The sequence below is a fragment of the Clarias gariepinus genome, chromosome 6 (assembly GCF_024256425.1).
Source record: "Clarias gariepinus isolate MV-2021 ecotype Netherlands chromosome 6, CGAR_prim_01v2, whole genome shotgun sequence".
Classification (NCBI taxonomy): domain Eukaryota; kingdom Metazoa; phylum Chordata; class Actinopteri; order Siluriformes; family Clariidae; genus Clarias; species Clarias gariepinus.
Window position 1 is genome coordinate 19,277,006 of NC_071105.1, and position 18,191 is coordinate 19,295,196.

Consider the following 18,191-nt stretch of genomic DNA (forward strand, 5'->3'; position numbering starts at 1 on the left):
AGCGTCCCAAAATCACACATACATATTATATGTACATGGATTGTTTATATATTTAAGAAGTATTTCCCTCTAAGCGAAGCAATAAAGACAGCGAGTGCTAGATGGCAGTATAGGACAACTATTTGTTTCGCGCGCGCTGAACAGGGTCTACTGATCGCGCGTGTAAAATGTGGGCGTGTCCGTGACGCTATAAACGGAAATCATATGCTTAAATGTGCGCTTGATTGACCACATGAAAGACAACGTGGGCGTGTGTATAAGAGACTATAACTCATTTAATTTATGTGTATTTTTATTATTAATATTATTATTATTATTATTATTTTTTTTTTTTACATGTAGTTAGACAGCTATATAACCCAACTTAACCGGATCGGATAATTGACTATGTACACCCCAGATCTGGTGTACGACTGTTAAGGAATATAAAATGTTTATTTTTACCTCATGTTTTGTCATGATTTGTTTGTTCATATGGCAATTTGCAGCATATGACTGCTGATGGGTCTGGCTTCTGAACACGCTGTTTATTATGCCTGTAAGTAAACAGCTGTGGTAAAGGCAGAAATAGGGTGTCCAATGGGCATTTTCATATAGAATTTGAGGATTATACACATAGATCCAGACTTTTGGGCCAACCTGTATAAATAAACCTGCACACTAATATTAACAGGGTGCTATAAGTGAATAATTGTCAGTTTTATGCTGTTAATATGCATTTGAATAAAATATGTTCCTATAATATTATTAATGCTATAAATTGTAACAGTATCATAGAAGTAAACTCTAAAATTGATCCTGTTAAGAGATTCCAACAGAGCCTATGGAGTACACAGTATGGCAGCCTGAAAGATACAATTTTAAGAAAGAACAGGAAGACAGGAAGAGTGTTAAGATAGAGAGGAGAAAAATGAGAGCTGAGAGTGTAGAAAAAGATTAATGATGAAATAACAGAATAAGAAAGGATAAGAAATAACAGAAAAAATAATAAAAGGATTAGACCTGTTTTTAATGCATGTGATTTAATAAATTTCCTATTTTTATTATTTATACCACACCTAAATACAAACTATTATCCTGGACTAACCCAGTTTATATAACTGTCTTCCTGTATATTAAAAGTTTAATAACTTAAATCCTAACTTTTGGGAGCCAAACACCCAAGGACTGGTGGGCCTGTGTTATAGAATACAGTACAAACTTTACAGAAATAGAAGCAATTATCACTGCATCCGGTAGATCTACATCCGGTGATTTGAATTTATCTGTTTGTCCGTGGTTTGTACCAATTACTTTTGCAGACTGTTATATATAAATACTGTACGTACATACTGTATACACACATACATATGCACATTTTAACTCGGGAAAAATTGAATTATGCAACTATGGCATGATGAGTGTCTGGCTCACACAGTAGTAGTCTAACCACAACATAAAAAACTAAAAATTAGTTAATAAAAAAACCTTTTCATATGCTTTCTTCAGGGTAAGCATAGTTTATTGTGGCATGACAAGTAAACTGTTAGACAAAATGATGTTTAGCAACAAATAAATGTAGAAGGAGTAAAAAAATAAACATTATGCACTCCTGTCTTGAATAGCATCGTATTTGAGAGTTACATAATATCTGTGCATGCCTTATTTTGCTTCCAGAAAAGGTGCACAAAATGAACAATAAACTACCATTGTAATGCATACTTGAGCATTTAGATAGTCATGCAAAAATATAAAAGGTGAGTTAAAAATTACAATTACTGCACATTGTTCAATGTCAGCTAACACTGCATGCTAAAGCTTTAACAAATGAAATCAGTTATTTATGTAAATATCTAGAGAAATATATTCTATTTTTAGCAAGCTACATTGTATTCTGTGCCAAATACTACAATATTCTGCTATTTACACAGAATATGTGTAAGCACAACAAAAATCCAGAGCAAAATATACAGGAACAAACTATCATAGAAAACCAACATAGTGCAAAAGTTTGAGTTAGGTGTGAAGAAATGCAAAGTAAGCAAACAGGAGAAATATAAAAATCAAATCACTATTAGGTGTGTCTATTCTTTGGCTTTAAACCAGCATCAATTCTTACACTTGCACATCGTCAGAGTATGATTAACCAGTTATATCAAGTAGGTGCCATGGATCAATTTCATCTGTAAGTTGTATGTCACAGGACATACGCCATGGCAAGACTGAGCACAGGAACAAGATGCAAGGTAGTTTATACTGCATCAGCAAGATCTCTCCCAGACAATGATTTCAGAGTAGACTGGGGTTTCAAAAAAACAAATGTTGAGGACAGTGGACACAGTGGTTGGCCAAGGGAACTTTATGCAGCAGATGAGAAACACAACATACTTTCTTCCTTTTCACAAAATGTAAAATATTTGGCTGTAACAGAAGCCAGGTTGTTTCCCGAACGACAGGAGAGCCACAATAATAAGAGTCTGCAGGCAACAGTGAAGCATGGTGGAGGTTTCCTACAAGTTTGGGGCTGCATTTCTACAAATAGAGTTAAGATTGGGACAAGATTAATGTCAAGCCTCAATGCTGAAAATTACAGACAGATAATTATCCATCATGCAATACAATAAGGGAGGTATCTGACTGTACGCAAATGCTGCAGCCCATAACAACCCCAAATATACAGCCAATGTCATTAAAAACTATGTTCAGCATAGAGAAGAACAAAGAGTCCTGGAAGTGATGTTTTAGCCTCTACAGAGCCCTGATCTCAACATCAGAAAGCCAGAAGCATTGGAGGCAGCATACAGCTGCAGAAGATCTTTGGTTAGTTGTCCAAGATGTTTGGAGCAACCTACCTGCCAAGTTCCTTCATAAATGGTGTGCAAATGTACCTAGACGACCTGATGCTGTTTTGTAGGCAAAGGGTGGTAACCAAATACTGATTTGATTCGTTCTCTTTTGTTCATTTACTTTTCATTTCGCTAATTGATCAAAAAACTTCAAATATTAACATTTCTATTTATGGACACATTCTTACCACCTGGCTAAAACCTATGCACAGTACAATAATATAAATACAGTATATTATATATTGTAACAACAAAAATAGACTAGACCCTTTGATACCATGCAATATCATATACTGCAACATAGTACAAATAATTACAAAGTTAGTGCCCCCTACTCTTATACAGAAACACACTCAATTTATTATGATGCTTTTTTTTTTTTTTTTACAAATCCAATAATAAAAAGTTTCACAAGATTTCTTTTTATTTGGCAGTGGCTTTTTATTAACATCATAGTATAACTGAAACAGGACACAATCCAATCATAGAGCTGAGGGTTATTTGAGAGGTTTAGGGGTTTTGCTCTAAGGTCCCACATTGGCTCTTTGGCTGTACTGAAATTTGAACTCACAACCTTCCAAGTAATAGCTTAGAACCCCATCAACTGGACTACCAATGCATGTAAAAATTTATTCTTTTTCTTGGGAGCTAATAAAGAATAACATTCTTTTCTATGCCATTTGTATATGTTTCCCTTTAAGTTAAAAAAGATGAGAGACACCATAGACACCAATGATATCAAATCTGACCGCCTTTTTTTAAAACTAAATAGGAACTTTGGCCTGTCTTGCACCTATACAGTACTTGCTAGCTTTTCAGCAAGCAGCAGTTCTGGAGGCAGAAACACCTTGTTAAATGAGAGACCTCAAAAACTCTCAAAAACGTCCAGATTAGATCAGGGAAATAGGAAGACTATTGTAACTTAAATAACTACTCTTTACAACTGTGGTGAATAGAAAATCATTTCAAATACAAAACACACCTTAAGACAGATGGTCTGCAACCAAAGACCACACCAGCTTCAACGCCTGTCAGCCAAGTACAGGTATCTGAGTCCACAGGTACTGTATTCCCACGCTTAATGAAGCCAGACATATGAAGATCATCTGTAAACTTTTTTAACTTGTAACCATCCAGTGTTAGTGAAACGTTAATAAAACTTAAATAATTATAGAATTGTTGATGCTGTACAGAATCCTTATATTTGCCCCAATGTTTTAAAAGACCCATTAGCATTCCTATGCTTCTCTTCAACCAGAACCTCTGAACCTGTTGGAGTACCCAAATAACGCACAGAAATATTGACTATTTAGGCAGCTACTGTATGATCACTTTGCCTCAACTTGGTCTATGATCAGACATTCTATAATGCAGTATGCTGCAATGTAGCATCAGTATGGATGGACAAAACAGCCAAAAGACTTGGGGCATGAACTATTGCATGCATCTAGAGCAGGAGTCAGTGACATGGAGCTAGAGAAAGAGCAGAATAATTTTGCATTCATTTGCAAATAAGCAGAGGCATATTCTGAATCCCTCAAAAATTAACATAATGGCCCTGTGCTACATTTTCAAGTGGTAGTTGTGATCACATTCTTTTTGCTCTTTCCATTTATCACTCTCTGGTTTCTTTCGATATGGGAAGAAATAATGTTTGAAGGTGCCCTTGCAGTCTAGACTGAGGATTGTTTATTTGGCCCTTGTGTATTCTGTTGTACTGTATGTGTTTTTTTTTTTTAACTCTAAACAGCCACAGAGACAGTGCAAGCTTCTAAAGAAAAGTGGAATTCGATCCTTTAGAGCTACAGTAATGCCAAAATACATTATTTATCTGGTAAAATCTCCCAGGTTATAGCTAAAAGGAAGGTCAAAGCCAAGAAAAAAATCATTCATTTGAAGAGAGGCACTGATCATTATTAGAGAGTGTAACAATAGAGAGATAAAGTGAATAGAAACATTGATATCTTGGTTAAAAAGTAATACAATTACTTGATGGCTGTAGGAACCTACCAAAAAACAAACATTAACGTTTTGAGTGTGCCATAAGGGCATTTATTGTGGCGGTTTGCAACTGTGAAGTTAATAAATCTGGATTGATGAAGAAGAATGGAAGTGAATAAGAATGGAATACACTGACTGGCCAAAAAAAAAAGCCACACACTAATATTTCTTTGGACCCCCTTTGCTTTGGTTATGGCACACATTCGCCATAGTGTGCAGGGTCGCAACATTTAGTTTCATTCATCATGTTAATCTCCAAGATCTTGTGTTGTTCATGGCAGAACCGTACAGCTGAGTAAAATCTTTTTCAGCACATTCCAAAGATTTTCAGTAGGGATAACATTTGGCCAATCCATGTGTGAAAATGATTCAGCAAATGTTTGATCTCCAATCACAAAAAAAAAATAAAAAATTCAAGCCGCATTTCTTCCTCAAAGATGGTCAGATCACCACAATTCACAGGTTCAATAATGTGTTTTATAGTTCTTAACACATTTTTTGTAGTTGCAGCAATCTCCCTAGTTGTTTTCTTTGCTTTATGCAGGCCAATAATTTGAACTTTCTGAAACAGTAAAACTTTTGCCACAATCACAGAACATCTTCTGACATGGCTGTTTAAGAAATGAGAAGCTACTTACTGTATCAGTTAGGGTTAAATAACTTGTTGCCAGCTGAATCATATTAATCACTGCAGCCATTATCTAGTGGAAGGCTCTCAACTATTTGCTTGATTAAATCCAGATGGTGACCCTTGTTGTTTTTGGCCAGGCAGTGTATATCTATCAGGTTTATTGGGACTGCATGCAGACAGTGAAACAGGGTGTGAAGGCTGTTAGGTCTCCGTCTCAGTTCTCTTTTTTCTTAGCACCCAGACACGAAATCAACATCCAATAATTAATCATGAAAGCACTGCAATATTTAAGAAATTAGGAGAAAAAGTTTGGTAGGATTGCCAACAGGCTGCAACCATAACATTCTCCAGATATATCTGTTGTCTTCAACCCTCTATTTCATTAGGGATCCTCTTAGGCCATTTAGAACAAATGCACACAAATGCAAACATAGGATGTTTAATACATCCAGTTACCAAATTTTAGAAACTTTTGTGGTGCTCTTCTCTTGGTCACTCTGTGATCACAAAGGACTGGGTTCATAAAGAATGGTCTGTGGTTAATAATGGATTGCTTTTTGGCATCCATGCCATGTTTAGTTGAGTTCATATGCCCTTTCACTCCAGACTGTGTCAATCATTGACTCTCAAGTCATTATCATTGGCTCTCTACTTTTTCTTTATTCTCATTCTGATTTTTATTTCTTGTCTTATTACTATAGTTGTCTCTCTGTGCGTCTGTACAATATAGTTAAATCAGAAAAGTGTGAAATTTAAGTTAAAAGAATTAATTCAGCTCTGTAGATATGGAAGTTTTTGGCTGCACAAAGCTGTATTAGTTGCTAAGCATTTACCGGTGCTAACATTTGTTAGACAGGAACATTCACAAATGCTCAGATGCGCATGTTGACAGGAGGTTTGCTAGGCATGCTGGCGGCAGGGGGAGCAGGACGTGGCTCAATCTCTTTGCTCTTCATGAAGGACAACAGCTGGTCAGGGATCTCAGCTAGAACATCTTTAGCCAGCCGAGCCATACTCAGGATCTGGTTTCCAGAGCGGTCAATGTAGTCACGGAACGGAACAAACTGGTCAAGAAAACACAAAGAGAAAATGAAGACATACATGCATCCAATCCCAGAATTATTAGCACCCCCTACAAAAAGATCTCAATAAATGCACTTATTGCACAAATGACATATATAAAATACTGTATATTATATTATGAGCATAATCATATAGGGATATTAAATAATCACATATTCAAAACATAAAATGTTTTATGTTGTGAAGAAAACAGTGGTTCCAAAATCAACAGCACACCTTGTTAATTAAAATTTAGTAAAAGCTGAATTGTGGAGAGTTTTTTGTTTTTACTGCAATATATAACTAGTTTAACTATCTTGCAGAACATTTTATTTAGAGGTGTAGACATCCCTCTGACACCTACTCCCACCTTTTCCTACAGTTATTATTTTATTTATGCATGCTTGCCATATTATCTAATGCAATTAGTTGTTTCTGTTTCCTAAAATATAAGCATTTTATAAAGTAAACTCATGATTATAAAAATAACCTTATAAAAAAGTAAAAAAATGCTTTCTCTATTAATGATTTGTTGTGTCCTGCAAGATCTTAATGTTTTGTGCTGTACACACATGCAATTTCGCCTAAACAACTCTTAAAACTACACTGGTGACACAACAACAATAATATTTCAAACATTTTGCAGGCTGCCATTTGGAGAAACCAGAGAATAAAGAATAAACCAGTTGTTGGGTCAAATAACACAAACCAGGTGTTCATTTGACCCATTACATCCCATTTGACCCAACATGAGCAACCCAACAATGTTTTTAGAGTACCCGAAATAACCCAAAATTTTGATCCAGCATTAACAATCCAACAATGTGTTTACAGAAACAATACAGCATTTTTAGAGTCTTATTTGAGTTATTGTATTTTTTTATTCTAAAAGTCTATTTTTTCAGTTATTTCTATATTTTAAGTTTGATGTCTTTGAATTATTTTTTTTAAATAACAATACATACAGAGGCTATATACTAGTTTATTCTTTGTACAAATAAAATTGATAGCTAGTGAACTTGCTCGTCTGTCTAACCAACATTGAACCAATGTTTTTTTTTTTTTTTTACTCATTACTGTACAGTAAATATCAAAAGCTCTGGTTCAGTTTTTTTAAGTTTGTTGTATAAAGTACTCAGATGTGGAAATTACCTGCACTGTAGTATTTATTCGATACAACATATTGTTATTTTTTTATGACTTAATTATATTTTAAAACTGCAGCAAGTGAAAATATCACTTTGCGCCACCTGGCGGTCATTTCACAAATGACTTTGAAATGTAACAGATTTATTTTGCCCGCTGTCTTTTGTCGTGAAGGTAAACACGGAGGTAATAGACACCTACTGTACTCCTTTAATTTCAAGCTGTTTTACATTCTTAGATACTGCCATGCAAACTACCAGACCACAGATTGTCTAGAGATAGAGATGACCATTGCAAAACAGACAATTTGATTACTAGCTGGCGGCATGGTAGCGTAGTGGTTAGCACTGTTGCCTTGTACCTCCAGGGTCAGAGTTTAATTCTCGGTCAGGCTTGATTTTGGTCTCTGTGTGCATTGAGTTTGCATGTTCTCCCCGTGCTTGGTGGGTTTCCTCCGGGTACTCTAGTTTCCTCTCACAGTCCAAAGATATTCAGGTTAGGCTAACTGGCATTTCCAAAATGCCTGTAGTGTGTGAGTATGTGTGTGTGCCCTGTGATGGATTGGCACCCTGTCCAGGGCGTATCCTGCCTTGTGCCCTAAGTCACCTGGGGATGTATCCAGGTCCCCGCGACCCTGAATACAGGATAAAGCGGCATAGAAGATAAGTAAGTGAGAGAGTGATTACTAGCTGTTTCTTGTATAGATTTGGATGAATGCTTGGCATTATTATTGAGTTAAAAGATACTAGTAATTAATGGATTCATGATGGCATCAAAAGCTCCTGGAAAACCAGCCACCAAAAAGCCCCAACCACTATTTCACAAGTGGGTGTCACGTGTTTTTTTTCTTGCATGCAATTTCCTTTTATTAGCTAAACATAGCATTCGCATGCATGAAAAAATAAATTGGTCTCATTTGACCACTATAACCAGTTCTAGTCATAGTTTGAATGACAATTAGTTGAGTTCAGGCCAATCAGGGTGTATCGATACATCTGCATGTTGAAAAATACTGTGCATTGAAAAGAGTGCAGGCTGTTCTTCATAAAATACTACATATACAAAAGGGTATCAAAAAGTTTTGAGATTTGCCCGCCACGGATTTGGTCACGTTTGTTGTAAGTCCTCCCTCAGACACCTTAAAACCTGGCAGTAGAATTCAATTTTGACAACCTGGCCCCTGGGGACAAATTCTTTATGCAAAATGCTGCAAATGTCAAAAAAAAAACAGTGAGAATGCACTTGGTTGAGCTGCAGACCTGCCTCGCCTTTATCGGTCGTGATGGGCTCCTCCACTGTGATGACTGTTGCTTTGTCTCAGGGTCTCACCCATACTATTAATGAGCATCAACATAAAGGACAGGTCATCCATGGCACACTAACAGAGTTTTTGGCAGACTTCGAAGTGATGTTCCTTCTGCTCCTGTTTTAGCAGCCTGGGGACGAACCTGTCAGCAATATGGCACATGTTCTAATCACATGTGAAGATTGCCTGGATTGTTCCATATGATACAGCGATGATGGCAGCAATGTTGATCATCATGCACAAGTTGCGGAATGGTTTTAACATTTTTCAGGGTTGAGGTCGTTGAAGGTCTCCCCGATCTTTCGTCATCTTCCAGTGATGTTCTTCCACTCTTTAAGTGTCACTCAAAACACCTCGAACAACTCATTTCAGCGTCACCACAAACTTGCATGTTAAACGACAGATTTGCCCAGTTTCACGCAGAATTGGATGTTTTCTCTTTGTTCTAACTTGCTGTCCATGATGAAATAGCAAACATAGTAACGTACATTAAGTGCAAGCTTCCTCATTTGGCTCCTCTTGTGGTCGGCTGAATCGGCCCCTCCCAGCTCTCATTAACGTGGTGGCAGGCAGGTATCTCCTGAACCTTCCTCACCTGGGTGGCTTTCTCTACTGGGAATACAAGCCTTGTTGTGGAACACACAGCGGCCTTTTTCGGTGGCAGGCTCACAAAATTCAGCTCTGTTTGGGAGTTCAAGTGGCACGGGAGCTCCAGCGCTGTGCTCGCGACTGTCCTCAATTCGGTGATCAAAGGCCCCATTTCATCTGCACCTTTGAAGTCCCTGGCACATGGCATTACGCCTCTTGCATGCCATTCCTCATGTTAGCATCTGCTGCACGACACTCCTCAGGAGACTTTTAGGACCAGACAAACAGACCCCAAGCTACACTCCCCGCTGTGTTTTATAGCTCGGGAAAAAGACTAAAATCCATTAATGAGGATAAGTCAATCACCAGCCAGTGCCCATTCCAGTGGCTCCACCCCTTCGCACACCTGCAGAAGGGGACGCCACCTACCTACTGTAGTAAGCTCCGGGGTGAGAGAGGGGTGATAGAAGATTTAGGCTCATGCCACATTTGTAAAGGCACTTAGTAATCGTTTTCGGTATAACATTACCAGCCTCTCACATTATTGAGGAATAATTTTAGCAGGTTCTTCTTTACAACACTGCTTCAGATCATTTAATTTGAAAAGCTTTCTTTAGATCCAGCCACATCATTTCAATGTTGAGATGTGGACTTTTAGGCCATTCTCAAACCTTGATTCTTTTATTTTTCAGTCCTTCTGATATAGATTGTCCTTTTGCATTCCCAGCGCTCAACCAAGCTTTAGCTGTCCTACATATGACCTCACACTTGCTTCTAGTTCACAGAGGTGTTCAGCTCACAGAGGTGTTCATGGTTGACTCAATGACTGCAAGATGCCCAGGTCCTGTGGCTCCAAAAGCAAGCCGAATCATCACCCCTCCACTTCTGAAATACTGTTTTTCCACCAAAAATGGCACTAGACATTATAGTCATCTGTCCATAGATTGTTCCGGAAGTCTTGTGGTTTGTTCAGACGCAGTTTTGCAAATCTCAGTTATGCTTCCATGTTTTTTCATGGCAACCCATTCAAGCAAACCATACCTGTTTAGGCTACTTGTAAATGTTCTGTTATGGACTTTAGACCTGTGGGGTTTGAGATGTATGTTTTGGGTTTTTTGTATTTCTGTGATCATTGCACTGTTTGACCTTGGGGTCAATGTGCTGCGATTTCCACACCTGGGAAGATTGGTTACTATTTTGAATGCTTTTCACTTGTGAATAATCTCACTGTAGAAGGTTAAACTCCAAATTGTTTGGAAATTGTTTTACAACCTTTTCCAGATTGATGTGTAGCAACATTTTTTCTCTACGACCATTGCTTATGTCTTTGCTTATATTATATATATTAGGTCAATTATAATGACATTTTACAAGCGAAAGAATGGTTTAGTTGGTGAAATGTAATGGTTTAAGGGTTAAATTGAATGATTAGATTTACATACATTAGCACCAATCAATAGCACTAATCACTTTAGATGCGGAAGATTCTTGTCCCTGCTAATGACTTCCAGCCTCTGGGGTTGCAGGGCACCCCAAGTGCCTGTCCCAAGCCCGGATAAAAAATGTTAAAAGATTGTGTCAGAAGAAATATCTGGTGTAAAATCTACGCCAAATCAGATGAGCTACTGTGGTGACCCTTTCATTAACAAAAAAACAAAAACATCATTATAATCTGTGCCAATACAATGAACATATCTAACTGTGCTGACATGACTCTTTTTGTTGGTTGGTATAATGAACAAAAAACACATATCTGTCTGCAGTCAGACAGCCTTTTTTTGCTGATTCCTCTCGGCTAAACAAATTACCACAGTGATTGAGGGTTTCATAGGTGAAGCCTACAGATTGTAGACCATACACAATGGTGAAGAATGCAGGATTCATAATAACGTCAAAGGGAACAGAGAGCAGCATGTCTTTGACAGCACACCTACCTCAGAAGAATGGGAAATGGTTTACATTTGTTTAAGTGGAAATTTTAAATTATTAAACGATTGTATGTAATGATTTTTTTTATATATATACTGTGTTGTCTGTTCATTTGAATGTTGGCAAAATCTTTAGTGTATGAAAGGGCACTGGTACAATAGAAAGGAATAGGAACATTACCTGAACAATGTCTCTTTCTGCAAAGCGTCCTCTAGATGACACTCTGACCTCATCACCATCCAACTCCTCCATAGCTGCCAGTGAGAAGACACACTTGTTTGATGTTCACAAACTTTGTCACCATTATCATTTCCCACACTCTAACATTCAAACGTTGTATTGAAATGGTGTGGATATCAGCTCCGTCTGTCAGTGCTGGAGATTGTTTACTCTTTTAATAGCAATTGCTATAATTCTGTGTGTGCTTTTCTGCCAGAGAGATGGAGCATCTGCTTATGTGTGTGTGTGTGTGTGTGTGTGTGTGTGTAGGCTGGAGGCAGATGTCAGTTAGCTCAGTCTCCGGAGGTGGCATAGGCTTAAGCACTGCTTCTCCAGGGAAGAGAGGGTACTTATGCTGTGTGTTGTGTGCTTAGTGTGTGTATATGACAATGCGTGTGTGTTATGTATTCAGAGTGTGTGAGTATGTTTGTGTGCATGCCTCACAGAGCATAGTATCGATCCTGGAGATCCAAGTGTGTATGTAAATGAGACAGTGGGTTCTATGGGGCTTTGAGAGGTGGGTGACAGATGGCAGCTGAGGACACAGAGACAGGGACAAGATGAGGGGAAGCAGAGAAACAAAGACAGTGATGCAATGCAAAAGGACAAATGACCAAGAGCACAATGCAATTATGACTTCTCTCAACTCATCTTAGATTCATACACTAAACTGATTTAAATTAAAAGTGAAATTAATGGTATATTGCAATGTTTTTCAACCTACTCTATTTATCACATCTGGACCAGATGTAAAATTACCACTGACAAAACCTTTGGCACATTTTCCAATACTGAACTGAATGAAAAAACAGATTATTTAAAACTCACTTTTTAGTCATTGGATTCCATTAAAAAAGAAAGCTTAAAAAATATGGTTACATATGGTGAATTCAAAACATTCATCTGCTGCATTCTAACAGTAATAATGTAAGGATGAGACAGACATGACGTAATCTAACCATAGTTGACAGTATGACACAATTCTTGCTTGTTCTTGTGGTATCCAAGTGCAACCAAGTGAAAAATAAGTGCTTGAGCTGGGTGACTTGTGTCAGTAAGTCATAACTGTATTGCTTAAATGAGGCCAGTTCAGGACGAAAGGATAGAGTAGGATACAGAGTTATAGTGCAGTCCATAAGTATTTGGGCTGAGCAACTGAGGGCGTTGCACGAAACGTTTATTAATAATAGACATTGTTTTGCACAGTCTCTCCATTGTCAAAGGATTAAAAATAAGTTTACCATATAAAATCTTTAATACATGGATGCAAATCATTTGCAGTCATTGATAACCTGACATCACCAAAATGCTGAGTTTCCTCCCTTGTGAAGTTTTGCCAGGGTTTTACTCTCAGCAACCTTTAGTTACTGCCTGCTTGCTTACTGCCTTTATATTTCTTTTCAGGAATTCATATGCATGCTCAATTAGGTTGAGGTCAGGTGATTGACTCACTCCTTTAGAAACATTCCTTTAAGAATCTCTTAGCTTGCAGTTTTGCAGCATTTGACTGAATCTGAGCACAAGGTAAAGCTCTGTCTTCGGAACTCCACTCCTGCTATTTATATCAGCAGTCACATCATCAATAAACACCAGTGACCCAATTCCCATGCCATGATAGTGCTTCCACCATGTTTGACAGATGACGTGGATTGCTTTGGATCATGAGTCCTTCTTTTCCTTCTGCATATTCCTCTCTTACTCTCACTGGAGTCTTTGAGAATGACATGCTGACCTTCTTGCCTCCAGTAGCTAAAGTGGCTTGTTATCAAAGACACTAAATGATAAAAAAAGTCCACAAATTATTAAGCTGTTTTTCTTTAATTGTGTCTCGGTGACACACTATTGTGCTTCTAGGCTTTTCAATCCACTAATTCATGGCATGTGTGTAGATATCATGGATAGCATTCAATAATTCAGATATAGTTTTCATTGTAAATTGCACTTCTCTGTGTAATAATTCTGCAAACCTTATGCAAGCTCTTTCCTCAGACACTGTTCGTCACCAAGCGTGGACCATGTGGACACACACACACACACACACACACACACACATACACATACACATACACATACACATACACACACACACAAACACCTACACACACATGCCAACTTACCATCAAACTCAGCAGGCCCCACACCCACAATGATGATAGACATGGGTAGAGCTGAAGCCTGAGGAAAACCCAACCGCATGCATATAATTATTACAAGCAAGAGCATTTAAACAAAGCATTTTAATTTAAAAGGCTCCAAAAATGTCATGAACATTAAAAAATTTAAACCATCAAACAAGTTTTTAATCATGTATATCAATTATAAAAATATAAAATATTTATTTTGTTGGATTTTTGTTGTTTATTTCCAAGCATGTTTGAAACTTGAGGTAAGAGTGCAGCCTAAGCAATGAGCGAAGGTGCACCTGGATTAAAGAGAGTTAAATGTTTGTGGCCCCCACAGTGGGGCCCCAGAGCCAAACCCATTAAGCCATCACTGTCCTTAATTATTTATGATTTAGTACTCATTTACACTTCATTTCACATGCAATAAAGACACCTTTTCTTTCTTGGTCTTGGTCTATTTTATCTCACCACATTGGATCATTTGATCTGCACAGGCCCGACTCTTTTCCTGTCACAACTATCCCATTTTCTAACCAGGCTTGGAACCCTGCCTGCAGTGGCTGTTGTATGGGGCATAAGATGGTTAAAAATGGTTTAGGCTCCAACCGTGGCAACCCGGCTGGGGGTGAGACTTGAAACCCAGACCTTCCAGTCAGCAACTTAGAACAATGGTTAAGGTTTATTTTAAAGACAATGCCCAAAAATTTACTTCATAATCAAAATGTATTTTAGAACTTTGAAAATTATTGTTAAATTTCCATATTGAGAACACACTATATATTTAGGTTTAATTTTTTACTTCAAAGGGTCTCACATTGACAACAGCTTCTTTGGTCTGCACCATGTCTGAAATGACTCCATCCGTAATCATCAACAGCACAAAATACTGGGATCCATCAGTCACATTCTCCGCTACCCTGCAACAGACCGAGTGAAGAGAAACAAGTACAGTAGAGAGGACTGGCCTGCAATGTATGATGTTAATTTGCAAAGAATTATGAACATTATAACAAATAATACTGAAACAGTAACTATAAAATAACTCTGTCAGTTCATATAATAAAATTCTAACTGCTTCCATACAAGAATGGGAAATGCAACCTTCTCTAGGAATGACACACAGTACATGGAATCCTTACCACATTTATTCCACCTACCCTACAGACCAGAAAGCAAATGCACAAATGTTTATTTGACCTTTCAAAATATCTCTCTTTCCCATGTAACTGAATACTAAGTCGCAAATCAGCACGAACAAATGTAGAATGCTTAATGTAAAATAATAATAATAATAATAATAATAAAAATAATAATACATACAGTATGTGCATAATACTGTACAATATATTCATTTAATAACGGTTCAAATATCTGCTTAATATTTACAGCTGATTTATACCTCCAACAACAAGAACCTGCTGAGGAATTCAGTTTAAGAAAGTAAACTGGATGAATTTTGCATAAAGTAATTTAAGAAAAGGTTATCCTGTTAATATTCATTCATATTCAGAAACATAAATAGGGCTTGACTTTTCTCCTGGAAGCATTCGTGCATGTGTGCGTGTGTATGCTTGTGTGTGTTTGTGTGTGTGTTTGTGTGTGTGTGTGTGTGTGTGTGTGTGTGTGTGTGTGTGTGTGTGTGTTTGTGTGTGTGTGTGGTGTGTGTGTGTGTGTGTGTGTGTGTGTGTGTGTTTGTGTGTGTGTGTGTGTGTGTGTGTGTGATTTGACTGTAACAGTCAGCGCAGCAGGCAGTAAGGGGTCTCACTAGTTCTAGGTCTGATTGGCTCAGCATCACTGTGTCCCCACAGGGCAAAAATGCAAAATCTCAATGCAAAAAACTAACAAAAAGGCACAAATTTCTCTAGGTTCATGTACACACACCTAAAGGATTATTAGGAACACCTGTTCAATTTCTCATTAATGCAATTATCTAATCAACCAATCACATGGCAGTTGCTTCGATGCATTTAGGGGTGTGGTCCTGGTCAAGACAATCTCCTGAACCCCATGTCAGAATGGGAAAGAAAGGTGATTTAAGCAGTTTTGAGCGTTGCATGGTTGTTGGTTACCAGACAGGCCAGTCTGAGTATTTCACAATCTGCTCAGTTACTGTGATTTTCACGCACAACCATTTCTAGGATTTACAAAGAATGGTGTGAAAAGGGAAAAACATCCAGTATGCGGCAGTCCTGTGGGCAAAAATGCCTTGTTGATGCTAGAGGTCAGAGGAGAATGGGCCGACTGATTCAAGCTGATAGAAGAGCAACTTTGACTGAAATAACCACTCGTTACAACAGAGTTATGCAGCAAAGCATTTGTGAAGCCACAACACGCACAACCTTGAGTATCGGGTACCACTCATCTCCACTACAAATAGGAAAAAGAGGCTACAATTTGCACAAGCTCACCAAAATTGGACTCGATTTCTGTTGAGACATTCAACTGGTAGAGTCAGAATTTGGCGTAAGCAAAATGAGAACATGGATCCATCATGCCTTGTTATCACTGTGCAGGCTGGTGGTGGTGGTGTAATGGTGTGGGTGATGTTTTCTTGGCACACTTTAAGCCCCTTAGTGCCAATTGGGCATTGTTTAAATGCCAGGGGCTACCTGAGCATTGTTTCTGACCATGTCAATCCCTTTATGACCCCCATGTACCCATCCTCTGATGGCTTCTTCCAGCAGGATAATGCACCATGTCACAAAGCTCGAAACATTTCAAATTGGTTTCTTGAACATAACAATGAGTTCACTGTACTAAAATGGCCCCCACAGTCACCAGATCTCAACCCAATAGAGCATCTTTGGGAAATGGTGGAACGGGAGCTTCGTGCCCTGGATGTGCATCCCACAAATCTCCATCAACTGCAAGATGCTATCCTATCAATATGGGCCAACATTTCTAAAGAATGCCTTCAGCACCTTGTTGAATCAATGCCACATAGAATTAAGGCAGTTCTGAAGGCAAAAGGGGGTCAAACACTGTATTAGTATGGTGTTCCTAATAATCCTTTAGGTGAGTGTATTTATTCTCTTTCTCTACTCTTATGGAGAACACACGTACACACAGATGCACTTGCATGCATATGCACACCCACATAGACACACACAAGTCTTACCTTGCTACCTGGTTGATGACCGGGGCGAAGTTGGTAGGCCCATAAAGCTGGACTTTTCTAAGACTTTGGAAGTAAGCCTCCAACACCTCTTCTATCCCCACACAATTTGGGTCCTCACTGTTACCATTCTAAAGAAGAAAAATAGACAAACAGAAAACAATAAGACCTGCGATTTCAGCACTTTAAGCTGCTCTTTAAAGTTGTGTGAGTTCACAACATTGTGATATATAGAGATCTCCAGCAGGTACTCAAGTGCTTCGTATGTGGCTAGTTATTAGACAGCTTTCTGGTGGGAGTGAACTCCTGACCCCATATGAGCAAAGAGCAAGAGGGAGTGAGATTGAATGCAGTCGAAAGTGCGTCACATTTCATGGGAGGCTTTTTAGATTTTGATTATTTCTCGGGCTGCACTGCCAGAAAAGATAACCTTTCTGAAACATTTTGACACATTCACATTTCCTTATTCAAATTAAATCTAAAATTCCTTTCCATTCCTTTTTCCTTTCCAAGAGTCATATTTGTCAAAAGTTTGATTAAACTAAATTGAGCTTCAACTGCCATCTCTGGAAAATTACACCATAAAAATAGGAAAACTGGGCAGTTAGTCTTCAAGGTTAATGCATTGGTCCTTCTTCTGTATTCTGTACGAATGCTCTGATTTTCACCTGTTATGGCATTCACCCCCGAAAAACAGCAACCAGAGGTAACATAAAAATGTTAAAAGAATTCAAGTACAAAAGGAATAAGGAAGACATGGTTTGTTATGCAGTAAGTCATTCTTGTAATTAAAGTTGCTTTAGCATGACACAATTTAAGTGCTGTCACGCTATGGCGGGTTCTAATTTAAGAAATGTGATTACAGCCTAAATGGGGAAAGTTATAGATAGTTCTTAACAAACTATCCCATGATAACTTCAACAGTCCTGCAGCTTTGTGTAGATGTTACTGTAGGTCAGAGAAATGTTTGTCCTTTTTTTATGCATTTTTGTGCATTGTAACTGCACCGTTTAATTTAATTAAACATATCATTTTGATGACTCAATCCATCAGTCTTTACAGGATAAGACTAAACTTGCTTCCTCGTCATCCCCCCACAAACATTTCATTCTTTCTTCTCTTTGTTTTGTCCCGTTTATCCACTCTTAATTCCTTCTTTGTTCCTCTACTCATGCATAGAGGCAAAGCAAATCCAGTGCTCAAGGATAACTCTTTATTTCAATTGTTTCTTCTTTTTTTTGGCACA

At 38.1% G+C, this 18,191-nt stretch overlaps 1 protein-coding gene across 1 annotated transcript in view; it reads right to left on the reverse strand.

The window, feature by feature from the left end:
• Positions 1 to 1,510: 1,510 nt before the first annotated feature.
• Positions 1,511 to 18,191, reverse strand: part of LOC128527037 (copine-9-like) — a 100,168-nt gene continuing 83,487 nt past the window's right edge. The window contains exons 17-21 of the mRNA XM_053499309.1: positions 16,949 to 17,076; positions 14,645 to 14,747; positions 13,825 to 13,882; positions 11,669 to 11,742; positions 1,511 to 6,521 (exon numbers count right to left, since the gene is read on the reverse strand). Coding sequence (XP_053355284.1) covers positions 6,330 to 6,521; positions 11,669 to 11,742; positions 13,825 to 13,882; positions 14,645 to 14,747; positions 16,949 to 17,076 — 555 coding nt within the window. The 3' untranslated portion in view covers positions 1,511 to 6,329. The remainder of the gene's footprint in view (positions 6,522 to 11,668; positions 11,743 to 13,824; positions 13,883 to 14,644; positions 14,748 to 16,948; positions 17,077 to 18,191) is intronic.